Source organism: Biomphalaria glabrata, chromosome 2 (assembly GCF_947242115.1).
Source record: "Biomphalaria glabrata chromosome 2, xgBioGlab47.1, whole genome shotgun sequence".
Taxonomy (NCBI): Eukaryota; Metazoa; Mollusca; class Gastropoda; family Planorbidae; genus Biomphalaria; species Biomphalaria glabrata.
Window position 1 is genome coordinate 25,341,766 of NC_074712.1, and position 13,360 is coordinate 25,355,125.

Genomic DNA, 13,360 nt, shown 5'->3' on the forward strand with positions numbered 1-13,360 from the left:
CGACCCACGGTCATATGTAAACAAACCATCTGGATCACTGACCACCGCCCAACTCACCCCCCCCCCTTTTCTTTCTTTACCCACCTGTGTTGTTTATTTGAGATTATTATTTCCCCTTCTATGTACATTTTTATATTATTACGTTCTCCTTCCTGTACATTTTTATATTGCTACTATCTGCCATCTATTTTCCCAAATCCCATTTGTCAACATCTCCTCATTGTGCTCTAAAGCAATTTCACCAGTCTGACGAATGTACCTCAGTCGAGGGCATCGATAAGATGCATGAGAGACATGTCCTAACTTGTCTTTATTTATCCGCAGCCTCCCTCAGGTGTCTGCCTATTTATCGGATTACTTACCTGCCTATTTAGGTGCTTAGTGCTATTCAGCACTGTATTTGCTATCAAGAATCACCTACTATCTATGTGCTTAGTGCTATTCAGCACTGCACTTGCCTACTGAGATCTACTCAACTCTACCACTTGGCGCTATCGGCATTGCCCGCCTATTCGACAGCCCACCTGTCAAGCTATTAGGTGCGACGTCCCTATAGACCAGATCTGTGTGAGACGTCATAGCTACGCCAACCCTCTGCAACTCACTGGACATATCCTGTCAACCACGCTGCCTACGGCAGATCAGCTCTGCCTGCAGTAACCTTGTGCCCACGGCATCCGGCCACCCGCCATACTGTGCCCACTACAGATACTAGAACTTGGGACTGAGACTCCACAAGAACTATATCGCCGGCGTCCCTCTATCCGCTAGAGCGCCACCTCCAGCTGCAGAACCTCAAGCCAGGACACAGCCAGCTGCGACATCAACAGGACAACCAGCTAAGTCAGAGGACAAAGTGACATATTCTCTTATTATGTGCAAGAGTGATGATTAAACATAGAATATACTAGAGATAGATGCAAACCCTCCCCCTTTTTATCCTTATATGTATATTTATGTAAATAAATATTCTTTATTTTAACTTTTGTATCTATCTTTCATTGCTTCGTCTCGTTGCGTGTCTGCTCCCGATTCATATGCTGATAAGTGGGGGTGTGATAGCCTTAAAAATAATCATCCCCTAGACATAAAACGTGCCAAACACACGTCACATTTCCCCACCTGTCACAATGAGATAGATGCAAATCCCCTCCCCTATTTTATACTACTTTGTATATTTATGTAAATAAATATTCTTTAATTTTTCAACATTTGTATCTTTCTCCATTGTTTGTCTCGTTGCGTGTCTGCTCCCGATTTATCTCTGATGGACCAGTGTGTGACAACTCAAAAATAATCATCCCCTAGACATCTAACAAGCCACTCACACACGTCACACATGAGGTCCGTCACAGGCATCCATGTCATTGCAACTCTTATTATGCGTAATTCATTTTGTCGGAATACATGTCCAAGAAACCTCATGAGACTCTCTGTCACAACCTTACCAAGGGGTCGACTCCCAGTTTGGCTTAGGATTTCTTTGATTTAGACCCGATCTCTATAACTGACTCCTAAAATCAGTCTTAGCCATCTCAGTTGAGCCACATTTAGTCTTTTTCAATTTCGGCAGACGACTATTCACTGCACTTTATTAATGGAGTCCAACCACTGGTACAAATTTAAATTTTGTAACCTTGGCTACGCTCTTGGAATTAGGTGACTGTAGTTTGCTTTATATTTTATATCGAAATGGGAAGTTTTACCGTCAAAATCATCTATTGTGGGGATTAAGACTAAAAAATCTCCGAGTTGTTTTTTTTTAAGAAATTCAAAACCCCATTTAGCTACGCTCATAGAATTAGGTGACTTTAGTTTGCTTTAGAATAAAATTGAAAAAGGGATTTTCAACCTCAAAACTCTCTGTAGGGGATTTTAAACTCAAAACCATCTGGAGTGCTTTTAAACTAAAAAAAAAAGCCATCTGGAGGATGGGGGTTTAAATTCAAAACCCCCCTTTGGCTTGGCTAAGCTCAAAGAATTTAGTGTGTAATTTACATTTTTTTTTATATTGAAGATGTATTTTTTAGCATCAAAGCCCAATGAAGGGGGGTTTAAACTCAAAACCCTCTTTAGCTACGATCATAGCATTTTGAGTGTGTAATTTGCTTTTTTTATTTGTTTTTAGCTTCAAACCCCGCTGAAATGGGGTTTAAACTTAAAATCCATTTGGTTACGCTAATAGAATTTGGAGTGTGTAATTTGCTTTTTTTTTATATTAAAGAGGTATTTTTTTAGCTTTACGTTACGCTTATAGCATTTTCAGTGTGTAATTTGCTTTTTATTTTGAAGAGTGGGTTTTATAGTAAATTTGGGAGGGGGTTTTAAACTCGAAATCTTCATAAGTATCCTCTTGGAATTTGAGAATTGTCGTTTGCATTATTATTATTTTTTGTTTTATAGAAGAGGGGAATTTAACTGCAACCCCCCCCCCCCCCTGGAAGGTGTTTTAAACTCAAAACCCCCTTGGCTGCGCTCGGGCAAGTGATGGTTTAGTATAAAAATCTCACCTAAAATAAACAAAATCAAAGAAAACAAGATTACAAAGAGAGTTTGTGTTACACAAACTCAGAGGCGGCCCCCGTCGAAGTCGGATCCCTGTCGGATCTGCATATTCGCAAATAATATTCAAGAAGTGATTTAATTTTGATGTAAAATGTTTTACATGTTTCGGATGTTCCTTCAGAGTTGAAGATAATTACTTCCTAGTCCAAACCTCCCGCAGAACGACGGGGGATGGGAGCGGGCAGGGTTTGAACCCTGGACCATCCATAAATCTGAACGACAGTCTAGCGCGAAAACCGCACGACCAGGCAGCCATCCGATGGTCAAAAGTAATAATGTTTCAAAGATTCATTTGCCGTAAATTTAAATTTAAATTAAATAAAAAAAATAGATTAGTTTTAGTATATTAAAACATTACAATATTGATCAAAACGTTTGGAAATGAAAATCTACACTTTTTTTTTACACTTTAAGTTTAGAAATTGAAATTCAACATCTTAATCTAGTCTATTTTAGTCTAAACTAGATCTACAAATTCTAGATATAGACTCTAAAATAATTTTAATTAGAATATAAATCCAGATCTAGATATACTGTAATAAAAATCTAGATCTAGTTTAAAAAATCTAGATTAGATCTAAATCAAGATATCATTCCTTTTTTAAACGCGAGTCACATAACGAGGCTTAATAAACATTACTATACCGAGTTCTTTTTTCATTTCATTTGAAGAATTAATTCCATATAACGTCAGAGGAAAAAAAACCACACTACGTCACACGGCCTAGCTAGACTAAAAATCGCCTTCATCGATACGAGCCATTTATCCGAGTGTTCATTGACTTTGGTGCACCGAGTGCGTTCTTTAAGCATTTCATTTAAAGAATTCATTCCATATGACGTCAAAGGAAAAAAAAACACTACGTCACACGGCCTAGCTAGACTAAAAATCGCCTTCATCGATACGAGCCATTTATACGAGTGTTCATTGACTTTGGTGCACCGAGTGCGTTCTTTAAGCATTTCATTTAAAGAATTCATTCCATATGACGTCAAAGGAAAAAAAAACACTACGTCACACGGCCTAGCTAGAATAAAAATCGCCTTCATCATTACGAGCCATTTATTGAGTGTTCATAGACATTGGTGCACCGAGTGCGTTCTTTTAGCATTTCTTTTAAAGAATTCATTCCATATGACGTCAAAGGAAAAAAAAACACTACGTCACACGGCTTAGTTAGACTAAAATATGTTTTTATTAATACAAGCAATTTTTCGAGGGTTAATAGACAATGGTGCACCGAGTGCGTTCTTTTAACATTACATTTAAAGAGTCCATTCATATGACGTCAAAGAAAAAAAATTCCATTACCTCACAATAGGCTAGTACCGGTATTATAAAAAAATGTCTTTATTTACACGAGATATTTAACGAGGGTTCATAGACATTGGTGCACTGAGTTCTAATAGAATTTATTTAAAAAGGATCAAAGCCGCATTGTTTTTTGCGTTTTGTCTGTCAGTCGGTCTGTCCGTCATCTTGATATAAAAAAACAACAACTAAAAGTTATTAAAAATTGATTAACCTTTATTCTACGTTTCCAAACATCGCAATAATTTTTAGGTATGAACACAATTGAAAAGTTTATATAATAGATTGTTCCGGATGTTTGTATAAGTAGTAAATGAAAAAGAGAATTTCAGATAAATGAAATACCGTTAATTAAATTTTTTGAATGGTCTCGTATAAAAATTAGATGTACTACAGCCATGTGGAGAGATTTTCATACCTTACTTTGGTGTTTGGATTCTGTTTTCCTTAAAAATCGGAACATAATATTAACGATAATTAGATTTTTTAATGTTTTAGGTAGAAAGTTAAATGTACTGTAAGAGAGTAGTGAGTTAAAATATTTTTCATAAAAATCCGTAAAAACATTATTTCGTAAATGAGAAGATTATTTGTTTATTAATTAGAAGAGGGAGTTCAAACAATTATTTGGCGTTAGTAGATTTTAAAATAAATTCGGAAATTTCTGGCGTCGATTTATAAGAAACAAAATCCGGAACTTTCTTTATCGATTACAAAACTTCTATGTTATGTTTTAGGAAAAAAATTAAATGTCTAAAAAGTAATTTTCAGTAATCAATTCTAGTAAATTACTTTTTTTTAAAGCCCTGAACAACCTATTGTCGATATTTTTAAAATTTGTTTAAAGCTGAAAATACGGAACAATTTGATATTGATAACCAAATTATAGTGACGCATTGTCAAATAATATAAGTATAATATTAGTAAATTATGCGATTTCAAACAATCATTAGGCATAATTCATGTTTTATAAAACAATTTCCGGAACATTTTTACACTTAATGAAATATAAGTCAGTATAGAGATTTTGATTTAGCATTAATATGATATTTACATAAAAAACGGAACAACATATTATTGATAATGTGTTTTTGCAACGTTTAAGCATGGAAATTGAATGTAATATAAATTAGAAGAGCAAACAAACATTTGTTGGGGTTGATTAGTTTTGCACAAAAAAATCCGGAACAATCAATTTTTAGATACTTAAAACTATTGAGATGTTACGGGAGGAACATTAAAGTGTAAATCAGATTTTCAATAGCTTTTAGAGTTCTAGTTTTTTTTTAATCTAATCGTGACGGACAGACCGACCAACAGACAAAACGCACAAAAATAATCTTCTTTTATTCGGATGGGGGCACTAAAGAAAAAATAAATAAAATCTGATTTTTTAAAAAAGTTTAAGGAATTGGTTTAGCACCTGGTCATGTAGCGACGTTACGCTACTGCACGAAAATCGCTGCATAAAAAGTCCATTAAAATAAATGTGCGTGATATTTACATACAAAATGCATTATTAGCCTTTATAAACAAACAGATATGTTTTCTTTTAATTTTAGCAGCTAGTTGACCAGAAAAAACATCTTTAACTATTATTTATATTTGTTGTAAACCTTTCCTGTACATTTTAAAAATATATTTGACTTAGTGATACTGAAAATACACACAAATTGTCTAACTTTGTTAGCATATTGTAACATTGCCTCCCTTACATTTACGTAATTGTTTTAGAATTGGTGTATTTTTATGAAAAAATCGCTTGCATAATTAATTTTATAAATTAAACGGTTCGCTTTTAGAAAACCAAAAGAAGCCGTTGCACCTAAACTTTTCAAGCCGCATTTAATGATGAAATAATATTTTTCATATTTCTTCTAGTTTTCGAGATCTGAGTGTGACAGACGGACAGACGGACATTTTGCACAAACCTAATAGCGGCTTTTTCCCCTTACGGGGGCCGCTAAAAATCAGTCACTAAAGTCTGTCTCGCCCTCTGCGGGGGGGATTTCATTTGGGGGGTGGGGTCTGAACCCCCCCCCCCCCGCCTACGCCCATGATGTAATACATTGCGAAGTATGTAATACATAGCCCAGCTGTTTAATGTTAACATCTGCCAGTCTGAGGGAAAACAAATAGAAATGACAAAATGCGTGTTACAAAGGCCAATAACTCATGGGAAACGATTGCTTCTTTTCTACAGGGAAAAAATGTATTTGTCCCTACACTGTGTTGCTTGAAAAGAAATGGTGACAAACATAGAGTCGTAACAGAAACATAATTCAGACTAGAACAATGCATCTAAAAGGCATGGTGGTTAATGGATAAAGCGTTTGACTTCCTTACAGAGTGTGTCTCGTGTTCGAATCCCGCTAAGATTTAGAACTTCTGGATTGTCAGGACGCTCCAAAGTACACCTTTCTCTAATGGGTACCTGACATACGTTGGTCACGTAAAGCAGGTTGGTCGTTGTGCTGGCCACACGACACCCGTGTTAAACATCAGCCATAGAAACGGATGAGCATCTGTCGCTATTGATCGCAAGGGATGTGTAAGTCTTTATTTTCACGAGTGTTGTTCTTTGTATTACGTTGATACCTCTTCTGGTAGGAGGGTGTTCTTTGTATTACGTTGATACCTCTTCTGGTAGGAGGGTGTTCTTTGTATTACGTTGATACCTCTTCTGGTAGGAGGGTGTTCTTTGTATTATGTTGATACCTCTTCTGGTAGGAGGGTGTTCTTTGTATTATGTTGATACCTCTTCTGGTAGGAGGGTGTTCTTTGTATTATGTTGATACCTCTTCTGGTATGAGGATGTTCTTTGTATTATGTTGATACCTCTTCTGGTATGAGGGTGTTCTTTGTATTATGTTGATACCTCTTCTGGTATGAGGGCGTTCTTTGTGTATTAATTAAATATCTTTATTCACGCCAAATTTGTTGTTGCACATGTCTATCATAGTTACTGAGTAATATCACCACAACATATAGACTCAAATAAACTACACACTAGGTAGCAGACGATAGTTTAATTATGATAAAAAAACGGTTCACAATATATTGGCAACATCAGCCATCAATAAATTGAATACATCACATGGAATTAAGTTCACAGAAATAAATTATAATCACAGGAAAATATCAAATACATAATTAGTAAAGCTTTATATTCTACAGACCTAACACTTCTGTCTTCTGTAATACTCAAGGCGTCGACTGATTCTTGACCATGTGGTCAGCTCTCAAAAACGAGAATTTCTTTTTTCCCACACTACAACTGTGGCCCCTTAATTCCCCCGTGCAACATCATACTCTCCATAAACAAGCATATCTTGTGCTCTAACCATTACATGCTAATAACTATCAAACAATGATGTGACAGGCTGGTAGGGATACATTGATTTCTACACAATCACATACACACACATATAGATATATTTATATACATACATAAACATTTACATATTGTTGTAAACCTGGTGGTGACACAGATGGGGGTAGTGCAGGTGTTTTTAGCCTACCCAAATCGCCACAGTCCAGCGCAGGACGAGCGGTCAACCGAGACCAGTGACAGTACACGCCAGTTCGGCAAGGACCAGTGTAGTAAATATTACGCACGCAATTCACGGGCGAAAGTGATCAACTGGAGTGGTCAAGAAGGTTCGAGTAGGCCAGTAGAGACACTATATAAGAGCGAGTGTGTCATAAAGACGAGACTTCACGTGACCTCGCAATGTGACCAGTAGGAGGCGAGAACCAGCACGGTGTGTGAAGTCAGGCGGAGCATGACTAGGTTTTTGTAAAGACAGTGTTAATGTTGTTGCCAATTGCGATGTATTTGAAATTAAACTGACTGATACTTTGGAGCCCTGAGTTGTGAGGTTCTTTAAGTTCGTTGTGTCGTGTGGTGCAGTTTGAAGAGAGCTTGGATAGTAGGAGAGATCGTAACAATATATATATATTTTTTTATCTTCCAACCCGCTGGCGTGGGGTTTAAACTCAAAACCACTTTTCTTCGCTCATAGAATGTAGTGTGTAATTTGTTGTTTTTTTTTTAATTGAAGATGTAATTTTTAGTTTAAACTTAAAACTGAGTCAAAACGCTAAGCTAATAACATTTTGAGTGCATAATTTGCTTTTTTTTTATATTGAAGAGGGAATTTATCGTAAATTTTTGAGGGTGTTTTAAAATCAAAATCTTCCTTAACTATTGGAATTTGGGGATTGTCGCTTGCATTTATTTGTTTTGTTTTATAGAAGAGAGGGGATTTAACTACAAAAACCCCTGGAAGGGGTTTTGAAGGGTTTGGTAGGGGGGTTTAAACTCAAAACCCCCTGGTAGGGGTTTTTAAACTCACCCCCCGTAGGCGTTTTTAAACTCAAAACCCCCTGGTAGGGGTTTTAAACTCAAAACCCTCTTGGCTGCGCTGGGGCAAGTGATGGTTTAGTATTAAAATCTCACCTAAAATAAACAAAATCAAAGCAAAAAATCAGTCACTGAACCCCGACCCCCCCTGGCTACGCCCATGCTCCAGATATATTTTAGTTTAAAACCCCCCAACAGATGATTTTGACGATAAAACTTCCCTTTTCGATATAACATCTAAAGCAAAATAGTCACCTAATTACAAAATCGTAGTCAAGAGAAGTTACACATGTCTACCAGTGGCTGGGGCCCATTAATAAAGTGCAATGAAATTTAAAAGCACTAAATGTGGCTCTACAAAGATGGCTAAGACGGATTTTAGAGATCGGGTCTAACTTAAGGAAATCCTATGCCGAATTGGGAGTTGACCCCTTAGTAATGTTGTAACAGAGCGTCGCATGAGGTTTGCGGGACATGTTCTCCGACAAAATGAATTACGCATAATAAGAGTTGCGATGACATCCTAGTACAATTTGGCGCCACACTTTCATGGAGGTGTTCAGAGCAGGTGGGAAGAGGCTTCGGACATTGCCAGTGACAGATTTTTGTGGAAACAGCTTGCCAGCAAATGCGCCGAACGGCGCGGGAGGGTCTTAGTCAGTAAAATAGCAAATTAGGTTTTTGAAATAAGACTTTTTAATAGCAAAATAATGCACTGTTGGTACCTCAGAATATGCATTTAGTTAGCTTTTAATACCAGAAATAGTGCTTGGCTCCACCCCGCGTTAGGGGCGCTCTCAGCGCTCCCCTAGACCCATTGCTGGCAAGGGCGAGGAGTCTACAATTTTTCCACTAACTCCAGGAAGATCCTATTCTAGGGCACAATAAACGTCTTCCGAAAGAATGAAGGGTCAGAATGTAATAATTAATAATTATGTTTACACACACATCCATCCATAGAAACAATTTTTTATCGGGGGGGGGGGGAGGCGGGGCGGGGGGGGGGGGGAGAATAAATCCCCCCAAACCCCCCCTTAAAAAAATCCTGGCTACGCCCATGATATATATACATCTTGTTAGACGATCTTTTCCTTGTTGATTTGTGATTTAAATAAGTGATTTTATCATATTGGTCTAACTTCATTCATTTGACCTCATTGATTTGACTTCATCAATATCAACTCATTGATTTGTTATTTCTATAAAAAAAAATATCATCCTATGACGTTAAAACAAAATGATGTACAAGTGAGATTTTCATTGAGCCAAGTGAGAATATTACATTGAAAACCATGTCAACTTCTAAAAAAGGCATTAAAATCATAAACACGTAACTAATACAAACATTTTCTTGCAGTCCGAAGGTCTAGATGTAGTATGTCAGTAAGCAGACTTATCTAGAGTTTGTTAAAGACGATCTTTTCTAGGGGATCGATTTTCGCTCTGACATCTGTCTTCAAGCTCTTTTGTCATAATTGAGATTCTCGATCAGGGGTACCCAAACAAAAGCGCGTATCAAAATTACATGTGGCATACCATATCCACCAAGAAAAACAAAGCATGTTTGCTCGCAAAAAAAATCATAATAACCAATTTCTAGAAAAAGTACAACAGGAATTTAACTCACGACGCCAATTAACAATTATACTAGAACATGCATAACTCATGCAGCAGTCTGATTATTCAATAATTCTTTTATTCAAGGAGTAAACAAGTAAAGTATTTTAAAAAAAAATACATTCTAAAAAAGTCATAATAAAAAGTGCTCTGATCAACCAGAGCACTTTTTATTATTTTGCTCCTTATAACTAGAGAATGATAAATTTAAACAAATGAATATTTGTTTACCCCGCCCAGATTCCCCCAACCAAACGAAAAAAAGAATCCTGGTGAAGCGAATGTAGATTCTTATATTAGGCACACCGTATTCGGGAACTAGGTCAAATTTTTATTTTATTTTTTTATTTGGTGACGGTTTAACTTACAAAAAAACTGAAAGCAGATTCTTATTCTGCAACTAAAGGACTATAAAATAGCTGTGATTCTTTGAATTACCACTCATTGTCAAGATTTTATTTTCAAACAAATCAGGTCACTTCATGCTCCTATAATAAACGCAGTTTTTGTGCTTTCTCCTTTAGCGCACGTCGAGCACCGTTAAGAAACACCACTATGTTATTGCTAATAAATTATATGTGTTAATTAAAAATTATATAGATTGTATTAAAAGAAGTAGATTCACTTCTGCAATATGTATTTATAGTATATTCTCTCTCTCTCTCTCTCTCTCTCTCTCTCTCTATATATATATATATATATATATATATATATATATATATATATATATATATATATCGTTTATAGTTTATTTATTTATATATGCCTACCTATATAATCTATGTGTAGAAACAGACAGAAATAAATCTATATAAATTATAGATCTATAAATTAATTATTATAATTAAACAAACATGATATTTTCAACTAGGCTACATGTATTCTCTGTCTCTTTCTTTTAATTCCCATCCAAGGACCCTCTTCTTTTCATATTTAGGATGTTCGTTTTGTTACACCTTAACATCCCCTCCCTCCCATAGATGCTTATAATTCTTTTCATGACTCTCTCCCCCTTCCCTCCACTGCCTGTATGATAGGTTGTGACACTACACGCTTAGTGTATACCTCTCCTCACCACCAGCGCTCGCCTGGCGTGATCACCTGCAGTGGGCATGGTCTCTGGCTTCAAATTAGCAGCCCGCACTTTTTCTTTCATTCATAAATTATATATTCTAGATATCTCGATCTAGGTCACTTTAATTCATTGAAAAAATCATAGATTTATTAATCCCAATAATATTTCTTAATACGATTTTGCCTTGTGCACTATAGAAGAATGTGTTAAATTCATTATTATTGTTGAAACACCTCCTTTTTTAATTTTTTTAAACAGCTAACAGTATGAATGTGATTGGAATGTCTTTCTAAAGATGTTTGAAAGCTTATTTTGATATATTCACCAGCCTACAATTAAACATACTAATAATATAGCCTTCATCCCTTATATGGGTATGAATTGCCGGGGGAGGTTAAAACAATAGCTTTACATACTTGGTAACCGAGAATCTAAAAAACTGCCAGCTGCTTTGGAAAAGCGGAACAAAAATACAGGAACTTATCTAAAATTGGACATGCACTGTCCCAAAACGTTGTTTTTAGCTCCAAACATAAAAACAAATTAATAATACACAAAAATGCGACGTGTTTCTTAAATGAGAATTCGATGAGCTGTGCCTAATATAAGAAGCTACTAGATAGTCCTATAGATCTATACTATGAAGACAGTGCGCAAAATGTTCTAGTCATTTATTGAACATAAAAACAAATTAATAATACACAAAAATGCGACGTGTTTCTTAAATGAGAATTCGATGAGCTGTGCCTAATATAAGAAGCTAATAGATAGTCCTATAGATCTATACTATGAAGACAGTGCGCAAAATGTTCTAGTCATTTATTGAACTAGTACTAAGCGACCGAGCCTCGCTTGGCTGAATGATTTGTTAAGGAAAGCTATTTATCCAACTTATTTTAGAAACAATTTTTAATGACGTAATTGAACGATCGGGAAACGACTACCAATCTACAACATTATAATCATCTACTGTTAGTTCTAAAAGGCAGTGTACATGTAAAATGCGCACTTTTCACGGACACAAAAACATTGAGTTAGTTTTCTAAAGAAGGTTTCATCAATTCTTTTTTTGTTTTAAAAACGTCGCATCAGTAAAGTCTAAAGATAAATTTAAAATTTCTTTTAAAGTTTCGATATATAACTACAGAAGATTTAACACACTAGAGAAGATTGTATATTTTGTTTGTTTTGATTTAGAGCGGCGACCTTATAAATGGGATTAATTCAGCTTATACCACCATTTCAGTCAAGTACAATTTCTTTTCCTTGTTAGAGATACCAAACAAAATAATTATCAATATTTGGTTATTTTTTTTATTGATTATTATATTGTCACGTAAAAGGAATAATTGTGCAATATTTCAGCTTGATATGAGATTGTGTTTACTAACTTTTTACCAGACAGACCTACAGACAGAGTGAGTTTGTATTTTGTAAGTTTTGTAAAAATGAACATTTGTGTATGTATATAAAGGCTCTCTCTATGTGTGTGTGTTTCAGGTTGTTGCTGTGTTTCTGAGTTCTTTCACACTTGTAGCAATGAGTGTTGACAGGTATGTGGCTATTGTAAAACCGATGAGACCCAGGTTGTCCAAGCGTGCTTTTGTGGTAACAATGATCATCATCTGGCTACTGTCTCTTTCCGCTCCGTTACCTACAGCCATTCTATCAAAAATTATAGTTCAGCCATCTGGATTAGGATTATGTCTAGAAGATTTTGAAAATAATCACAACAAATATATCTACAGGTAAGGCATAAAACGTATCAAATATAATTTTCAGATGATTGGTATCTCTTGTCCAGAAAAGAGTTTCATTTTCATTTAGACCCTCATTTATTTGAATTTAAACGCCAGCCTTTTGTTTCTTTATTGCTTTGACAAGTTAAAATGTATATTTCAAGTAGCTTTGCCAAACGGATACATTTGTTGCTTTGTTCCCCGATTTAACAAATCATGTTCTGCTAAAGGTGAAGGAAAAAAGGTTTGGCTTAATGGAAGCGTGTTTTATAACGATTTCCCACTGTCAGGTTTAGGATTCTTTAGGTTGTTCAATAGCTGAACAAAATTAAGGTCCCTAGGTTCAGCCTGACAAGAACATCGTTCCCACCCAGTCGTACATAGAGTAACCAACTAGGTGGATGAAGTTAAGTGACACAATTATGACTTTAATTGTATGATACTGATATATGTATATGTGCAATTAGAATGACAGAATGATGAATAGATAATAAATATAATATATATATATAGATAGATATGTATTCAATAATTACACATAAACACCTTGCTACTGCTACCAAATTGTCACCATGGTTTCATAGAAAACCAGACGCTGACCGATTGACGTCACAATACTGTCAACATCGGCAATGATAGAGTGAGGCCTCAACTGATCCCCAACGGGCACCAACTGCTGTGTAACG

The 13,360-nt window shown here is 35.7% G+C and overlaps 1 protein-coding gene across 3 annotated transcripts in view; it reads left to right on the top strand.

Moving 5' to 3' along the window:
• Positions 1-13,360, top strand: part of LOC106072285 (RYamide receptor-like) — a 116,539-nt gene that overhangs the window by 54,484 nt on the left and 48,695 nt on the right. For all 3 annotated transcript variants that reach the window (XM_056022093.1, XM_056022092.1, XM_056022094.1), the window contains one exon: positions 12,436-12,683. In XM_056022093.1, coding sequence (XP_055878068.1) covers positions 12,436-12,683 — 248 coding nt within the window. The remainder of the gene's footprint in view (positions 1-12,435; positions 12,684-13,360) is intronic.